General features: G+C 45.9%; 2 protein-coding genes across 2 annotated transcripts in view; one reads left to right on the top strand and one right to left on the bottom strand.

Moving 5' to 3' along the window:
- The window catches only part of clec16a (C-type lectin domain containing 16A), a 39,669-nt gene extending 30,639 nt beyond the window's left edge, over positions 1-9,030 (top strand). The window contains exons 21-24 of the mRNA XM_041956755.1: positions 110-314; positions 1,355-1,525; positions 2,710-2,847; positions 5,424-9,030. Of these exons, the coding sequence (XP_041812689.1) occupies positions 110-314; positions 1,355-1,525; positions 2,710-2,847; positions 5,424-6,031 (1,122 nt within the window). The 3' untranslated portion in view covers positions 6,032-9,030. The remainder of the gene's footprint in view (positions 1-109; positions 315-1,354; positions 1,526-2,709; positions 2,848-5,423) is intronic.
- Positions 9,031-15,560: 6,530 nt separating this feature from the next.
- socs1a (suppressor of cytokine signaling 1a) lies at positions 15,561-17,673 on the bottom strand. The gene is made up of 2 exons (XM_041956931.1): positions 17,501-17,673; positions 15,561-16,488 (listed from the first exon to the last, which is right to left on the bottom strand). The coding sequence occupies exon 2, from the start codon at positions 16,429-16,431 to the stop codon at positions 15,703-15,705; it is 729 nt and encodes a 242-aa protein (XP_041812865.1). The 5' UTR covers positions 16,432-16,488; positions 17,501-17,673; the 3' UTR covers positions 15,561-15,702.
- Between the last annotated feature and the right edge of the window lie 879 nt (positions 17,674-18,552).

An 18,552-nucleotide genomic window follows, 5' to 3' on the forward strand; every position in this document is an offset into this window, starting at 1 on the left:
TGTTTTCCTCTTTCTTTACCTCTGACCATCTCTCTTGCTGTGTAATTTCTCGAACACTCCCCCACTCTTTGTTCCCTCGCGCTGTCCTCCTCCCTCCCCTCCCTCTCAGGACATGCAGGTGTCTGGCGTCGAGGACGACAGCAGGGCATTGAACATCGTCATCCATAAGCCCAGCTCCAACCCCCACGCCAAGCCTCTGCCCATCCTGCAGGCCAACTTCATCTTCGCCGACCACATCCGTTGCATCATCGCCAAGCAGAGGCTGGCCAAGGGTCGCATCCAGGCCCGGCGCATGAAGATGCAGAGGATTGCAGGTGAGTAAACAGAAAGCCCTCGCTTTAATGGTCAAAATGACCCTTTACCTCTAAACACAGGTCAGCAGAGTGGCTGAAAGTGTTTCAGAAACTACTCTGAAAGTACAGTACAGCAGTTTTTACAAGAAATCACATGAAATGTTGCATAGAAAGCAGTGAGGGAAAATGGAACATTCAAAAAACAGAAGTGGAAAAATCAGATCAGGTCATCAGTAATGTTCAGCCGCAGCTTAATAGCTAACACAGCTTCCAGCTAATCTTTAGCAACACTTCAACATCCTCAACAAAAGCATCAGATTAAAAAAACAATTTTATAAAAAAAAAAAGACTAATCAGAACATGTTATTAGTCACACTACTAACTTTAGCGCAAGTGAAACTACTCTCCAACAGAAGTGAGGGCTTATCTCTAGGAGAAGTTTCATAGTATCAGTCATTTCTCTGAATCACTGTCCTTCTTCTCTTATTATTCAATTCTAATCATTCAATTAATGACTGTTAAAAAAAAGTCTTCCCCATTTTCTCTAGTTATCAGTTCCACGTTTCTGTCATCCATGATAATTGCCTTTTTCCGGCCACAAGTACATGTGGTACCCATGCATATTTCACCCGCTGGCCAAAGTCGCTGCTCCTTGTTTCCTTCTGGTCTGTAAATACTGATGGATTTTACCCATCAGTCACTTGTACTTCCCCTTCCTGATGGTCACATTCTTTAGACTTGTGAACAGTATTGAGATACCTGAATCGAATACAGCAAAGTTGAGGAAGATGCAAGTCCTGCCAAAAAGCCACTGCAGTCACAAAAACGGTTTCAGAATCTCTCATTGACTGAACAGTTGCACGAACAAAATCCGTTCTGTGTCCCATTGAATCCAGTGATGCATGGGGCACCATTTAGCTTGACATGCTCTCCCAAAGAGTCCTCTTCTGTGGCATAAAGCAGACAAACCTTCTCTGTAATCTCACATGAAGTCCCAAAGATTCAAGTTAAAGTGGTGCTGTTTCTATCAATCTTACACTCTCCGCTTCCCGTGTATGCAGCTCTGTTGGACCTGCCTGTGCAGCCCAGCGCAACGGAGGTGTTGGGTTTCAGCCAGACAGCCAACGCTTCACCCAGTGCCCTGCCTTTCCGGTTCTACGAGCAGTCGAGACGGGCGCCCAACGACCCCACGGCGAACAGATCAGTGTTCGCCTCCGTCGATAAAGTGCCAGGTGACCAGGGTCCACTGCCTACACATGCTGCTTTAGCCTGCATACTACGTCAGACATCCAGAAACTCTTCTTTTTATGCTTCTTCCTCTGCTTTAAGTGCAGACATAGTAGACACTAAAAGGATCCAGGTGATCATAACAGTGAGAGTAAACTCAGGCTCCTGGCTGAGAAATATAAAAATCAATAATACAACATTAGTGAATTGTTGTTTTATTACAACCACTTTTTTTGAGTATTAAAGAAAACTTTCTAAGTAGGGTGTCCTATAGCTGGACAATGCTGGACAATATCCAGAGAATCAGGGCCAGACATTAAGAGGAGACGATCTCACCTTCTGGAAAAACTCAGTTTGGTTTAGGCGAGGGGTGGTGCCTGCGTGGCTTTAGATCTTTGCATCAAGGTACAGCTCCGGAGAATACACCTGAAGACTCCCTGTTTCTAATTTCATGTATTCTCTCTTGTGTTAAATATCATTTGCAATAATTTTGCTTGAGGTTCAGTTTTGTTAGTTGCCTCGTCTGTTCCCGCTAAATGCTTATTCATAGGTTTATATTACCCGTTGCAGTTCCTGAATAGGACTTTTTGTCTGACGCATAAAAATAACTTCTTCTGCAACTTCTGTGCAAATTACTTAAAAATGTAGAGGTCCTGAAATCCAGGCTTCATCTCTGTGAGAGTGATAGCAAGTTTTGACTTGTGTCCAAATTGATTGAAATGTCTTTATAGCCCCTTTAAAGGGATAGGTTGGATTTTTTTAAATGGGGCTGTATGAGGTACAGTGTGTTACATATTATTGTTTCAACAAAAGTCATCACGTTTTCACCTAAAGGGCAGTAGTCTGGTATTAGGGCAGATTAGTATTCATGTGGTGTGTTTTCAATAAATGGCAGTAATATTTTTTAATACATTTATAGTTGAGCTCTCTCAGAATTAACACACGTAAGCATACATGTACACATATGCATGCATGACCTGTGTTCATATACTGTGTGCCACACCGTAATTCAGACTCTTAACTTGTGTCTTGTACAATAATGGCTAAAAACAACTGAAGTGCAACATTCATCACCTGAAATGAGGCCGTTAGGGCTAGATATGAGTCAGGAGGAACAACTTCCCAGTCATGGTAACACATGCGTGTGTGTCTGTGCGTGTGTGTCTATGTCCATGTACGCCATCCGCAGGTTTTGCAGTGGCTCACTGCGTGTCGCAGCACAGCCCCTCACCCCTCTCCTCCCCCTCGCCTCCCTCCAGTGGGAGTGGGAGCACAGGAAGATGTGACTCTGTTACTGCGAGCACTATATCAGCTCAGAGCCCCACAGGTAGCTCACACACAGCACATCCGCATTCCCTACATGCATAAACACACACGTCAAGAAGCACCTACGGCACATTGTAATGATGGATCATAATATGAGAACAGAAAACAGAGTAAGCGCATAATGTAGCCAGAGTCTTGACGGAGCTGAGGTGTGGTTAACACAGTATATCTCCACTATGCAGCACACACATATCTCGTTTACTCATAGAGTACTGTGTGTAACTATGATAGAGGCGCATAAACACACACGCCACAAAAACCACAATAGTGTGCAGTGGTGTCAGTTGAGCTTAATATAAGACTAAGCACAGGGACACACAAGGCACGTAAGCCTCCCTGCGCCTCCTCTGTCACAGGGTCATGCAGAGTTGGTGTCAGCGTGTGCTGTGTCTCTGCGAATGCGTCCTGTTCTACCCTTCAGAGAACCTGTTCAACTGCTGACAGAGTAGTGCTTCAAAGTAGTCACTTCCACCTCAACTCATGTGAAGTGAATATCAGAGCCGGTAAAAAGTAGACCGAGTGGAATGAGAATGTAGGAAGGTTGAGTATCCGTTTGGGTTGATAACAATGAAATGGTGCTTTCAGGTGTTTAACCTTTACTGTTTTTTACATTATTACATAAATGTATGATTAAATGTTGCATTTAAGGTGTCCTGATTAGACAAAAATCAGTCATGAGAGCGTTTTAGGTGTTCAGGCTCTGTTCTTTGGTACTGTGTGTGTGTGTGTGTGTGTGTGTGTGTGTGTGTGTGTGTGTGTCTGTCTGTCTGTCTGTCTGTCTGTCTGTCTGTCTGTCTGTCTGTCTGTGTGTTTGATACACTGGCTGAATGGCTTCACAACTGCAGCTAATATTCCTGTATGCAAAACAGCACATCACAATATTACACAGCTTATGTTTTCAAATCTGTCACACAGTGTGGATTATTCACGCTCTTCACTCTACATCTGGTCAGCCTGACCAGAAAGCTGCAACCTATCAGTGGTTTGTTCTAAGTTTGTAGACGTGACATTGATTTTTGTAAACAGTCTTGTTGTGTCTTTCGTACTGCACCATTACACTCTTACAATGTAAGTATGCTCTCATCGTAATTTAGTACATAGTTTATTTTGTAGTTCTGTCCGTACAAACTGTAAACTGCTAGTACAATTGCTGTTGCTGCTGCTCGTGATCTCGCCCTCCTGTGCAGTGCGTCCACCTTGTACCTGCTTGGAAGCTTTTCTGCACTAATGACATACTTGAAATCATTCCAGCCTTCCAGCTCTTCATCTTAGAACATATATATGCAGGGCTGTCAACAGACTTGCTGGGGCCCGGGACAACATACACGCCCCCCCCCCGAATGTCTAATATATATTGATGACTCTCGACTTTTCCAGCACTTACTACTCCAGTTTCAGTTTCTTACTCTATTTTGACCATATTGCACCACAGCACCAAGACAAATTCCTTGTATGTGAAAACCACACAAGGTTCTGAACAAAAGGAGGTACCAGATGGACACACTGGACTGTGCTACTCAGTTGTCAGTCTGTCCAAATGTGTGTGTTTCATTCATGTGTAAATCCTGGGGGCTTTTAGGTTCCCACTGGTTCTGGGTTTTATGAACAGTTTTCTGCTGAATTTTGGAAATACTGTGGAATTTCACTGAATATTCCAGAATTTAGCTGAAACTGGTTTCTCACGTCAGTTGCATAGGATGGTAAATTCATTCTGTTTTCTCACAGTACTTTTAAATGGCAGCTACTCTTTTGACCCCTTAAAGGATAGCTTTCGTTTGTTACAACCTGGACCTTATTTCTAGCATTAAATACGCCCATTTACTCACCCAGACAACTTTGGTGGCATTTGGAGTCGTTTTGAAGAAATTAGCCCCAGAGGAGCGAGTACTCGGGGCATCCATGCGCAGCCTCTATGTAACGCATGATCTGCTGCGAAACTTGTTCATATTCCAATATTTTGTTAAGATATGCTGGTGCTATTCCCCTCTGAGCCTGTGGTGGCATGTTATCAACATCCAGCGTCTCTAGACAACTACCTCTGACGTGGATGGTGTCATTACCGAACGCCGGGCGCTGCGAGCAGCCAGCCACAACACGGCTGACTCTGCGGCGGTCAGCTACGAATACGCAATAACAAACCATAGCTGTGCCAAACTACAGCTAAACTAGCCGACCGCCGGCTCAGAGGGGAATAGCACCAGCATATCATAACAAAATATTGGAATATGAACGAGTTTCGCCGCAGATTATGCGTTATATAGAGGCTACGCATGGATGCCCCGAGTACTTGCATTATACGGATATACGCGCCGCTCCTCTGGGGCTAATTTCTTCAAAACGACTCCAAATGCCACCAAAGTTGTCTGGGTGAGTAAATGGTCGTATTTAATGCTACAAATAAGGTCCAGGTTGTAAAAAACAAACGTTATCCTTTAAGGTCATCTCTGTGCAGAAACTCTTTACAAAGCAGGTTTTTAAAGGCTTTATTAAAGAAAAGCCACATTATTTCTCAGCTGAAACCTTAAACCTTGTTGTCTTCCTCTGAGCTCACCTGCCTCACTTTCTCCTCTCCTCTAGATGATGGTGCATTTTTGGAGCACACCCCGCCCTCCTCCTCAGGCGGAGAAGGGGAAGGTGGCGCTGGAGAAGTAATGCTAGTCTCCTCTCCTCCCGCGGCCCCGGTTACAGCCCCGGCCCTGGCCCCGAGCCTCACCCCAGCGTCCCAGCCCACCATCTCCCTCCTCACCGACAGCAGCACAGACACCCTCAGCGTGGAGTCGCTGACGTTGCTGCCCCCCGCCGACTCACCGCACCTGCACCCGTGCACCAGCCACATCCCCGCGGCGCACTCCCTCCAGACACCAGACGCCTCCATCGCAGAGGAGGAGGAGGACGACGAAGAAAAAGAGGGGGATAGGAAAAGAGAGCCAAGAGAAGAGGAGGAGGTGTCGCCGACGGATGAGACTGAGACAGATGCGACGGTAAAGGAGGAAACCACGACGGCGGAGTTGGTCACGCCCACTGACGAGGAGCCAGAGGGTGGAGGTGAGCCTGAGGGCGAAGACACATCTGCGGAGATGAACAGAGACCATGAGCTGCAAGGAAGAGACGACTCAGAGGGAGCAGAGAAGACAGAAGAGGCAGAGATGCGCAGTGAAACACCAGACTCACCTGAACTGGATTAATCGACACACACACCGTCACATTCATGCACTTAAACTCGCCTCTTACGCGCACACATACTCACACACCGAGGACAGTGAAGTGTGACTGTCACACTACCCAGCTTGGCTGCAGTACATGTTCATGTTGCGACCTGCCGGCAGTGTGTGTGATGTGAACAGTGTTAGGGCCTTTCGGAGGCATCTCAGCATTTGTGTTAGCACATGAAGAAAGACTCTTTTTGCTCACACACAGAGAGAGAGAGAGAGAGAGAGGGAGGGAGAGAGAGCAGAGGACGAGACAGACACCGGTCGAGCTCGAGGAAGGCTTTCAAGCACATGTGTGCACCGGAGTGTGTTTTTAGCAAGCGTGTGTCAAGGCACGCAACCAGCAACGTTTTTTACTCATCCTGATCGATTGTCAGCTCAAAGACACACACACACACACACCAACATGCTGCCGCCGTGAGCTCTTGTGAGGTTTTGAAAGGCCTGCTCTTTTTGTGTCTTATGTTCACCAGTTCACAGTTCACCTCTTTTTTTGCTGCGGTGGTCACTTCTGTGCTGACGGACAGACACACATACTGTACACACAGAGTCAGATGCACTTGCCTTTTAGCCCGTTGCATGTCAGACCCCGTCAGCAGTTACTGCCACCTAGAAGTGCCGTGGGTAGGTGTGCATGCATGCCATGCGTGTGTGTGAGTGTGTGCAGGGTTATGTATGCACTCAGATAATTCAGCCACCACGGTTGCGTGTGTGCTCTACGTTTTGCTTTACAGTTATTGTTCCACATGCAAAGTGACGATCCATTCATTTCCCATTTACCGATCGGCTTCTTTAACAGAACATGTGTGAAATAATCTGCAGCGTCTTGAGGAATGAGGGAGCTCGTGCTGTAAACATTCATTTGATGTTGACGCTGTGGGTCACACCAAATCTTTTGATCGGTAGATGTTTGGATGAATTCACCTCTGGGGTGTACGAGATGAGGTGTGTGAGAGCAGCAGCTTTGGGATTCTCAGAACAAGCAGCGCGCAGTTGGTTTGCATCACAGGCGACGTTGATCTCTTGAGCTGACAGGTTTGGACGGGCTGCTTTGGTGAAGCGGAACAAAGACGTTTTGTTTTTTCAGATATGCAACAGTAATTAACAAACTTTGACCTCGTTGGATTGGCTTTGTTTTCCCCCAATTCCACATCACTAACTTCTTTCCCGAATCCATTGTGTGGCTTACAACCTGCAGGGATTAGACAGCGTGTGTTTATTCACAGAGGTGATTCGCCAGTCAGCGCCCCGACTGACAGAATGAATGACGAGAAAGATCTGAATGGAGCGAAAGCTGCTGAATCAGTGGTGGGGTAGTTGTACATAATGGACAGCAGTTGACTGAGCTGGTAGTAAACGATTCCCTGAGCTTCTCTCAGTCCATGCAGGCATTCATTCTGAATTCATGAAGCATTTCAGGCTGCAGCAGCGCAGGTGTGCTGCTGTTTTACTGATTGAAAAGCTAAGTGTTGCGTGATTCTATTTAGAAAAATAGATAAAAAGTTCATTTGACTGATAAATTGAAACTCTCACAGCCTCAAAGCGATGCAGGATAATAGATATCATCGATGTCAGACGTGTCTTCAGGTCTGCGCATGGCCACAGCTGGGCTGAATGTATCTGCTGGTTACCCCTCAGGTGCTGACCTCAGCTCAGTTTTTATTCTCCTCATATCTGGGAATGGCTTTAAATTGGTAAGTGCTCACAACACTTCAACGGCTGTTGGGAGCATCCTCACTATAATTTAATAAACAGGATGCTGGGAACGACTTTTCCACCCAACTACCAGTGAACCATAAAACAGCCATTCTCCAGGAAAAGTAGGAGTAAAATGTGGTTAATAGCCCCAGAAAAACGTAAAACGTAGTGGTTGGGCGGGGCACAAAGCTATGTTTGAAACCGAGAAAAACAGCAAACAGTAACTTAGAGAAACACCAACATTGTTTTCTTCAGAAGCTGTTCTGAGTTCAGCGTCTAGGGGCAAACCCCTCCTCGCCCTCCTCCTTTAATCAGCTGAATAAAGCTTTACTACTGCAATAATCTTAAGAGCTAACCAATGAGGGGAGAGATGAATGTAACGGACAACTTATCTCTCCAAACAGCTGTGTTGTTTGATCAGTTTGAATGGGATCAGTGTATTTTAGCCCTATTCTTGACTTTATTTGTAAGTAACAGAGCACAGTCACAGATTCTTTAGAACATTTTTTCCTCCCTCTCTTCATCCTTTTTAATCCTTTTATTAACTTTTTCTCCTCAGCCGTTGCTTTCCAGCTCACGCCTCTCTTTTCTGTGCCATTGTCACACAGCTAAAGTCTTAATGCTCGATCAGTCTTATTTTTTAACTCTGTACAGTCATCAACAAGTTTATAAAGAAGAAACTCAGAGCAATATTCTTTTTTTTTGAGTCTGTCTCTTAGTATTTCCATCTTGTTACTGTAAATAGCAGAAGAATGATAGTGATGATGACGATGATGATCACTGACATGCTGAAGAGGCTTGGCACCACTGGTAGAGCGGCGACCGATGGTTCGAAGGAACATGCCGTCATGTGTGAAGACAACATGGCGGCGCGTTGCCTGTAACCATTGGCAACCTCTATCCGAACACGGGATGACAAGCTTCCATTATTTAGTCTCTGATTGTAGTGTGTGTGTATGTAACATTTGTATGCACTGTAAATGCGTTTGGCTTTTAAACCTGTAATTATTGTTCATGACCTGAAACAGAGGAATAAATAAAGAACCGCAATAAATTATTCTAATTAACAGTGAGACAGCTGCCAGAGTCGTTACTGCGTTGGTCGACAGAAGACGGTTTTTCTGGGGGTGGTGCTGTGCTCGTTCTCCCTCTGGCTCTTCTCTTTTTTTTCTCCTTCTTTGCAGAATGGCACTCCTCATGTGTTTGAGCAAGAAAACCACAGGAAATATTAGAAAAGAACTGCCAACCCCAGAAACACACATACACTGAGCATGCAAAGGCTTCCACTTATTGTGTTTCATGGCCAAAGTAGTACCAGTTCGCTACAATAGACTAAGTAGGGCCACACTGAGGGGGAAAAACGTGGACATTTGGAGAAGAAAGTAATATCTTGAAGAAAAAAATGCAAAATTTGGAGGAAAGGTTAAAATATTTATAGACTAAAGTTGTATTTGAAGGAATAAAATTGTAATACTATGAGAATAAAGTCATAATGCGAACAATGTCATATTTCAAGAAAAAGTAATGGGTATTAAGTTGTAGTTTTCTGAGAAAAGTTGAGATTTTAGTGCTGTGGTGTGGTTGACAGATGAGAGCTCTGTCTCTGTGTCAGTATGGTGGAGGACCTGAAGCTACACGCTTCACCGATGAGCACCTGATCTCCTTAGCAGAGAAAATAAAAGCAGCTCCATTTGTATGACTCAATAACAGGATGTGTTTAAAGCAGCAGCTGGGGTCCAGCAGGGACCAGGTTTTCTCCACACAGCTGAGACCAGAGTTCAGTTATGCCATCAGAGTGGTTAAAGCCCAGTGAATTTAATGTAAATGATGTGAAAGGCGGCTTCTACCTGTCTCATATCCTGCAGCACATGAAGTTACTGCTCTGCACTCTGCAGATATGGTAGTATCCTATTCAGATTATCTTTCCAGAGGTGGACTCAGGTGGTCTGAAGGGCTGGCTACTCTGGATCTGCTATTGGTGCATCCATGAGGGCACTTTTGCAACATTCTTTTCAGCCATGGGTCACCAGAGGAGCAGTTTCTATCTTTGAGTACCTCTACATTTCTATTTAATCACTCTCAAATTTCTACAGTCTATAAAATCTTGAGAATCTACAGCATGAGTCAGAAAAGCAGTAAAACCCTGATCAACACTGTAAAGATCCATCTAGCACTTCTGTGCAAGATAATGCATGACGTCCTTCTCTGCACTTCTACACCGAGGCGTAAACTCGTGCTTAAAACTCTTCTGGAGCGTAGACATGCATGTATTTGCTTGAAATCGTATTTGTGTGTGCGAGGGCTCGGATCATGACGTTGCCTTTGCACTTTCTACCTTTGCGTTGTGTTTCTGTGGCTGCTGCAGGAGCCCTCAGTCATCTTGCGGTCTGCATGTGTTGCTTTTATCTCGGTTCCTCTCTTCAGGGAAGTCTGGCTGTGTGTGCGTAAACATGTGAATGGGTTCCTGGTACTGCAACCATACTAAAACACTCTAGTGAATCTGTGTGTGTGGTGTGTGTGCATGTTTTCTCTGTACTAAACCACAGTCACAGCACTGACTAAGTTTTGACTGTAGAGATCTTACATGGGGATTTGTGCTGTTCAGGTCTGCACGCCCCAGAGTGTGTTACGATCACTGATATCACACACACCTGTTCTAAATATAAGCCCAGGTTTGATTAAAGATACTGTACTGTGTAAAAGGATTGAGTTGAGAACATAACTAATAAAATAACAGTTCTCATTATAGCATGAATATAACATATTTATGGTAATTTATACAAAAGTTTATACCAGCCATCAGCAAATTAGCTTAGCTTAGCACAAAGACTGGAAACAGGGGGAAACAGCTAGCTCTCATGAAGTCTTGTCACCAGGCAGACTCCAGGGAGTAACTGCCTACATCAAAACAGATTGTGAGCCTGACAAGCTTACTGAACTTACTCCTTCCACATAAAAATATTTGTGATTTTTTATTTAATTAATTTTTTTGTATATTTTCTAACCTGCATTGCTTCTATCCATGTTCACACTGGCTAGACGTCTTCTTCTCTGTCCTCTGCTGGTGCACTGCTGCACTTCTTTGTGTGTTATTGCTCCATAGTTTTACATTTTGGGAAATATGCTCATTGGCCTCATTTCCGGTGGAGAGTATAATAAGAACATTGACAATCTCATATCTGTATGGTGAATGTGAGGACACAGCCGGCAGTTAGCTTAGCTTAGCACAAAACCTGGAAACAGAGGGAAACCGCTAGCATGGTTTCCACAAACTTACATAAAAAAAAAAAAATAAAAAACAGTTACCATCATACTGTGAATTCAGAGATATCCCACTAACCAGAACTGGTCAGCGAGGAAATCCTGCAAGCCTGAAGAAATGAAGGAAGCTGGTGACTAATGACAGTCTTACGAGAACCGGCCTTCTACACAGGAAAGCTCCGTCCAAGGAAACACACTCAACTAGCGAGGCTGTGAGATATGAGAGCAGTCTATGTAAAAGCTAATAGCCTTTACCTCGGGGGAGTTATCAAGTCTCACTCTGCTGGTAGAATCCATTTCTTTGGAAACATCTAATGTCAAGGTATTTTTTTGAAACAGCGTCTACTGGTTATTCTTACCCCCCATTGACCTTGTGGGCATCTCTCTGTTGCGGTGCAGGTTTTTAATTGAGTTCTCTAGAAGGGTGTGTGTGTGCGCATGTATTTAAAGGACAGAAAACTCCGAGCGGAGGATTCAGCAGAAATCAGCTGGTAAGTACACGTCACTTCACCTTTCACTTCTCAAAATAGTCGGGAATGTCCTGAAAAGTGAGACGCCATGTGCCACGTACGTGATTCACTCACTGACCTCAATTTCTAGGTACAGCCTCGAAAAAAGTGAGGATTGGTAACATGAACGCGGCAGTCAAAATTCAGATATCATTGTGTTTACATCACTGACTCATGTTCCACTGTGGTGTGTGTGTGTGTGTGTGTGTGTGTGTGTGTGTGTGTTTTCACCTCGTTCCTCAAGCTGAGATAATTATATCCTTAAACTACTCAGGCTTTCCTTGAATCAAGCTGCATTTTATTCACAATGACTCAACATTGTGTGTGTGTGTGTGTGCGTGTGTGAGTGTGAGTGTGTGAGACAACATTTGTCTAGACCCAAGAGAATAAAAAAAAAATCCCCAGAAGCAGATCACAGAGCTTTATGGTAAGGTTTGGCTTCGGCGTTGGTGTTCTGGTTAGGTATGAGGAAGGGGTTGGGCTCGCGAAGGTTAAAACCTCAAGTTAGACGTCAAAAGGTGACACATGCTCTCACAAATGTCACGAAAGTGCAAAATTCACCAAATTATTCTGCTTTCGAAAGATAACGCCAGCTGAAATCACAGCTCATCTCGCAGTTCTTTTGACAAGACAAGACAAACTTGGGGAACAAATTTAGCAAAAATTAGCGCTTTAAAGGAAGAGTTTGACACTTTTGGGACATGCAGTTATTTGCTGTCTTGCTGAGAAGATCGATACTGCTCTCACGCCTGTAGGGTGACGCTAAATGTATGGCTGAAGCTAGCGCCCGTTAGCTTAGCTTGGAACAAAGACTGGCAACAGAGGCTAACAGCTAGCTTGGCTCTGTTCGCCAGTACCAAAACACACCTCTAAAGCTCATCAGTCAAAACATTATATCTTGTTCGGACAACTGTGAGACAATATGTTGCATCTGTGGCGACCGAGTCATCGCAGGTTAGCGTTCCCGAGTGAATGAAGTGTGCCGACTGTGCCTGTAGATCGAAGTGAAACAGAAAACTCTGAGTCTGAGTGATGGTGGCACTGAAGTTTTTACTGTGTAAAATGTGGCCCTACCATAAAACACACGCTTTTTGAATGGAGTTTGGTTTAGCAGTCCGTCTACGCCAGGCATGTCAAACTCATTCCATAAAAGGCCGTGTGGCTGCAGGCTTTTGTTCCAACCAAGGAGGAGCACACCAGGCCAACCAATCAACATCAAGGGATCACTTAGTTATCAGCTGAAGACTGAGATCAGCTGATTAATTGATTCCAGCCTGGTGTGCTCCTCCTTGGTTGGAACGAAAACCTGCAGCCACATGGCTCTTTATGGAATGAGTTTGACCTGCCTTACGTAACAGCGTAGGAAGTGGGGCTAAAACCAACCTGTTTTCTCCATCTCTTGTGTAATGAGCACCAACAGCTGTCAAAACAGAGGCAGCTGTTCCGCTTCGCCACAGCGATATGATCAGTTTGCAGTAATGTCCCGTTGGACTGACCACCATGCTGGCAAAATGAAGTGGCTTAATGACTGAAAATGTAATAGATGTCAGAAATAGCTTACCTGGAGCTTTAATGAGGTGGTTGTGTCAGGTTCATCCACTGTGATGGAGGCAGACAGCAACACTCGGCAAGCCCATTTCTTTTGTTTTTCTATATAACGACACAATCCCCTGACTGGCCCCAACATTTGTGCTCCTAATTGCTAAAAAGCAATACGCTGCTCTTATTTTATGCTTTTGGGGGAAAAAAATAAGAATTTGCATTTACCTGTTTTCACCCAGAAATGGCCTCCTCTTACCTACCTTCATATTTACTGTACAAGCGTGACAGCCGCATCAATCTTCTCATCTCTCAGCGGAAAAAGCTATTTCCCAAAACGCTGAGCTCTGATCAACACAAACGCAGCAAATGAAAAACAGCGTGTGTGGCTCTGTGATCGGCGCACACGGTGACGTTTGAGAGATGAGTGGCAGCGTTCAGCGACAATGACGGCATAATGAGATATGTCCATGTATACCAGGCATCTCAAACCGGTTCCATAAAGGGCCGCGTGGCTGCAAGTTTTCATTCCAACCAAGGAGGAACACACCTGGCTGGAATCAATTAATCAGCTGATCTCAGTCTTCAGCTGTTAACTAAGTGATCCCTTGATGTTGATTGGTTGGCCTGATGTGCCCCTCCTGGGTTGGAATGAAAACCTGCAGCCACGCGGCCCTTTATGGAACCGGTTTGAGATGCCTGATGTATACCGTATGTGTCTGCAGTATTTTTGCAACAGCTGAAGCCTTCCACTACATTTCAAAGTTTCATTAGTTTCTGCTGCAACTCTGAATGCAACAGCTGTGTGTCACACTGTGTAGAAGGTGTGTAAGGTTCTTCTTCTTCTGTTAAGTCACTCTGCTGGGCGTGTCTCTGTGCAGCTGCCGCCCCTTTGAGAGGAAGGCCGCAATGATAATCAGAGCGGCTTTCACCCTAGCTTGATCCAACGTTGCAGTGATGAAGAAAATTTAGTGAGTGAATAGCGTTTGTCAAACATACGCACCTATGAGTCACTCAAACCAGGTATGCCCACCTGGCCGAGTGCTGCCACACCCAGCAGAGAAAGGTGATATTCCAGCCTGAGCGTGGTGAATGGAGGCAGTGTTTTGTTTAAAGAGCAAAGCCACCGTTTAAATCTCCTCTTGGTTCACTGCCTCACTTTGACACGCTGGCATTCATGCGCAGGATGCGCAAAGCCTTCGGATTTCTTCTCCACAAATTCTTCAATATTTTTATCTGCTTTCGTGTGTTGCTTTTACCCCCTTCTGCTTATTTACATACCTTTAACTGTGCGCTGCATACGAGGGGTTTATCGTAACTCTAACCTGAAACACTAACCCTGACCTTGATCTAACATGTCGCCGTCAAACCACGAACCCAAAAAAATTTCCCACTTCCTCCTGAGGGAATTTTAATCTGCTCTGGGTCCTCATTAGGTTTACAGCGCGCACGCACACACACACACACACTCACATGCTTCATTATGTGTCACCTCTGCCCCTGTTTCTGGTAAATGTGTGTGTGTTTCTAAGAGTAATAGTCCATTTACTATCAAAGTAACCCCACCCACCTGTCACTTTGCCCTACAGAGATGAATCACTGTGGTGACGCTACTGTACGCTCACACTTCCTGTCTGCCTGTCTGCCCCATTGTCTGTGACATAGCGAGGACAAAGTGTGTGATTATGAGGGTGTGTGTGTTTGCCCCTCCCCCTCCCTCCACCCCTGTGAACTCCCACCACTCCTGCACCTGACTCGATTTAGGGAACAGAAATCCCGCAGTCGGAAAGTAACTAAATCCAGAAAGGTTAGTTTAAATACATTTTATTTCCAATGAAATAGTAGAAAATAACAATATAAAAAAATATTCATATATATATCTGATTCAGTACAGAAAAATGATCATCTGCCTGGCAGAGATGGCTGAACAAGAGGTGGTAAGCCTCTGCTTACAGTACAACTGAACACCTGAGCTGGCGACTCCACCGCCTGACGTCCCCTACAGTGCGTCCTCTGGGTCACGCTGCGAGTCACGGCAGCGCTCAGGATCCGAGAGGACATCAGGTGGTGTCTGAGCCGCCAGCACTGGCGTGATGTAAACATTCAACAACATTAGAGTATTCAAATCTGCTACAAAAATAAACCCCACTTGTACCGACGCCTGTGGTGGTTTCAACCGCACCCGCCGACATGCCTCCACCTTTCTAAAAGTCCACACTCCTCTCAGTGTCCATCCACAGTCCACTCTGAAATGTTTTTGGGCCTCTGGTGGCCACAAACAGATAACTGACCCCACCAGTTCTTTTATGTCTGTAATAGCTCCATCGTGTCTGTAGTTTTCTCTTAATGCGCCGTTTTCCGCCTTTTCAGGCTTCCTCGCGACCAAAAGGCGCTCCGTCCGTGTGCAAGCGGGAGCTGAGTCTCTGGAGGTAACGTGTGTTGAAATGTCAAGCGTGGACCCCGTCTGATTGGACACATGACGGTGGTGATAATGTCTCTTGTGAAACATTCTGCAGCTTTTCAGCTCAAGGCGGGGAGCTGCTCGGAGCGGCGACCACGGCGTTGCGGCCTTAACGTCCAACGCTTGGCGGCCGGCCTTGACCAAACGCCGCCTTCCTGAAACTTTGTAAGGCAAGCTTGTTATAGTTTGTAAGGGAATTCCAAGAGGAAGTCCTGGGCAACATGTGTGAGGGGCAGCTCTGGGACCCGGCTTTCCCCACCACACTGCTCCATGATGCGCTTCCTGCACAGCTCCTGCAGCGTCGGCTGCCATTTCCTGTAGGGGACACTCAGGCTCTTCTTGGGAGAGTTGATGTAATACTCCAAGAGGGCGAAGAGCGATGGGAAGGTGCGCTCGTTGCCCGCCAGTGAGAACTTCCTCCGACTGTAGCTGATGCGCACGCTGACCGGCCCGCTCTTGGCGTGGTAGGACAGCGTGAAGAAGACGTCCTTCTGCCGGCTGTCGCGGATGAGGAAGCTTCCCAGCGGAGCGTCCCGCAGCATGCGGTGGGCGTCCTCCACTCCCAGGGGCCCCCAGTAGAAGCTGCTGCGCTCGAGCTTGGACGCAGTGTCTGTGATGATGTTGCAGTCCTCCTGGCAGGAGAAGGTGGGGAAGTGGGTCAGATACACGGAGGCGACGGGCGCTGACCTCGGGTTGCGACCCGGAGCGGCGTCCCGGCGCTGAAGCTGCTCCGACTCTGTGCGGTGAGGGCTGACAGCGAGCTCGTGCCCGGCCAGCGATGACGAGGAGGACAAGGAGGAGGATGAGGACAAGGAGGAGGATGAGGATGAGGATGAGGATGATGACGACGAGGATGAGCTTGACAAGCGGGTCTTGTCGAGGCCTTCCACTGTGCTGTCGGCTACCATCCTACAGGGGAGAGCGGCCCCAGACCCTCTCCCATCTCTAACCACCACACTGACATCCTGAGAGAGACAAGGCAGGAAAGAGAGAGAGTTAACTACAGACCTTCATCATTACTATTAAAGCAACTGACACGTTCACTGCTTCAGCTGAAGTCAACACCTTCCTGCCAAAAATCAGTGTAACAATAAAAGCACACGACTTTAAAATCAGGTTTTGAACAATGACCATGTAAGGCCCTGAAAGAAGAAAGGTGTGTGTGTGTGTGTGTGTGTGTGTGTGTGTGAACACTTCAGTGACTTTCTCTGAGTGTGGGTCAGACATTCATTCTAGTTTCCACTGATGGGTACTGTGTTTGATATGAGTGGAATCTGCGGTTTGGCTGGAATACAGTAAACGTTAATGTCGGCCACACACAGATTACTGTACATTAGCCTGGAGACACACACACACACACACACACACACACACACATACACAAAGTTTACGACGCTCACAGTATTTTTTCTTTCTCACTTTGGCCTCAGCGACTGCAACATCAGGTTAAAATCCAGCTTTTTGGACAAATAAAACAGATTTTTCAAGCCATACATGGTCTGAAACACTGAACCCCAGAGGCTGACCCCACTGGACTGAACATCTGTAGCTACTCATCTCAGCTTAGTACAATTTACATGAGGTGCAGACCAAAACCACTTCTCCCGTCCCACCAGAACAGGCCGATCTGAGTTACCGCAACTTGAGCCAAGAGTTCATCAAAAGTGCTTTTAAATTCCAGGAAAAGGTAATGATTACCAGGTGATAACGTGTGCTATATTTATTTTTTTTCCCCCACATCACATGTTGCCATCACACGTTAAAGGAAGATGAATAACATTCAAATTATCACCATACTTCTCATTTGCATTAAAAGCTAATCATGAAGGCATCTGTCTGTCCATGCACTCAGGAGCGCACATGGTTTCACCAATGTTCACCTGTGCAGCGCGACAGCAACAACAACAACAAAAAAGAAACAAAACACAACTTTTGTCCTCCAAAAGCTCTGCACAGCTGCAGCTTGACAGCTCTTACCGTTTTGTTCTAACAGCAGCGCCGGTTTTAAAGATCCGTTTTGTGCGTAAAATCCCAAAGCGCAAAAGTCGCGGTGGCCGCAGCGAAGCGCCTGCAGGTAATCCGTGACGCGGCGCCAGGTGGACGCGGAGGTCGCATTTGAAAGCTCGGAGGTGACTCGTGGACCTGCGGGCTGTCTGTGATCCCCGCCCGTCAGATCTGCACGCTCATATAAGCGCCGAGGCAAACACTCCTCCGCCTCCTGACCCCGCCTGCTCTGCTCGATCCACTTCCTCGAAAAAAAAACAGGGCTCGCATCACGGTAGTTTAGCGGCAGGCGGGCTGTTTCTCTGAAACACAACCGAAAGTGAAACCTCTGCTCTTTCTATTCGTTTGAGTTCGGCTGTTTTTCCTGGTATTCTGTCGGAGCATCTCTCTCTTTCCGTGTAATTGTATTGATTTTCATTCATTCACTACAGCTGCTGAGCCATGCGTATGTCAGCGTGTGCTCTGAGGCGCCTCGCACTGAATAATCCGTCACTTCTTCATTTGTTGTTAGTGGCAGGCTTTTCTGCAGAAAAAGAGTTTCATGGGACCTTGACATTTTGGGGCTTTTCATCTCAGAAATACTCATATTGTGACATCCAAACAGTCATTTCACTATTCTGACTTTCAAAACTAGGCGACATCATGCCATTTCCACTGGGAATCCCACCTTTTTTTTTTTTAATTGATGGTATGTGATTTGTAGTATTAATAGAGTGCAGATGACACGTCATAGCGCTGGTCATATTTCTCTTAATGGTGGTTTGTTAGTGAGACTCTGAGGTGTGCTACTCCTCTCAACTCTTTCACATAAAGTCACATCTCTGCAGTCACAAACTCTTGCCTAATCAGATGATTTCTAATGATATCAAGTAGGATCAGTTGGCACAAGCTGTGACGCAAGACTCGTTTCACGGGAACCCGAAAATTGAGCTCAGTCTGATCTAATTTCATCTAATTAGAGTGCAAGCAGTTGCTGCAGTGTTCGGGCCCTTCAGGGCTGCATGCATGCAGAATCTGTGCTCGCA

The sequence above is a fragment of the Chelmon rostratus genome, chromosome 17, assembly GCF_017976325.1.
Source record: "Chelmon rostratus isolate fCheRos1 chromosome 17, fCheRos1.pri, whole genome shotgun sequence".
Classification (NCBI taxonomy): Eukaryota; Metazoa; Chordata; class Actinopteri; order Chaetodontiformes; family Chaetodontidae; genus Chelmon; species Chelmon rostratus.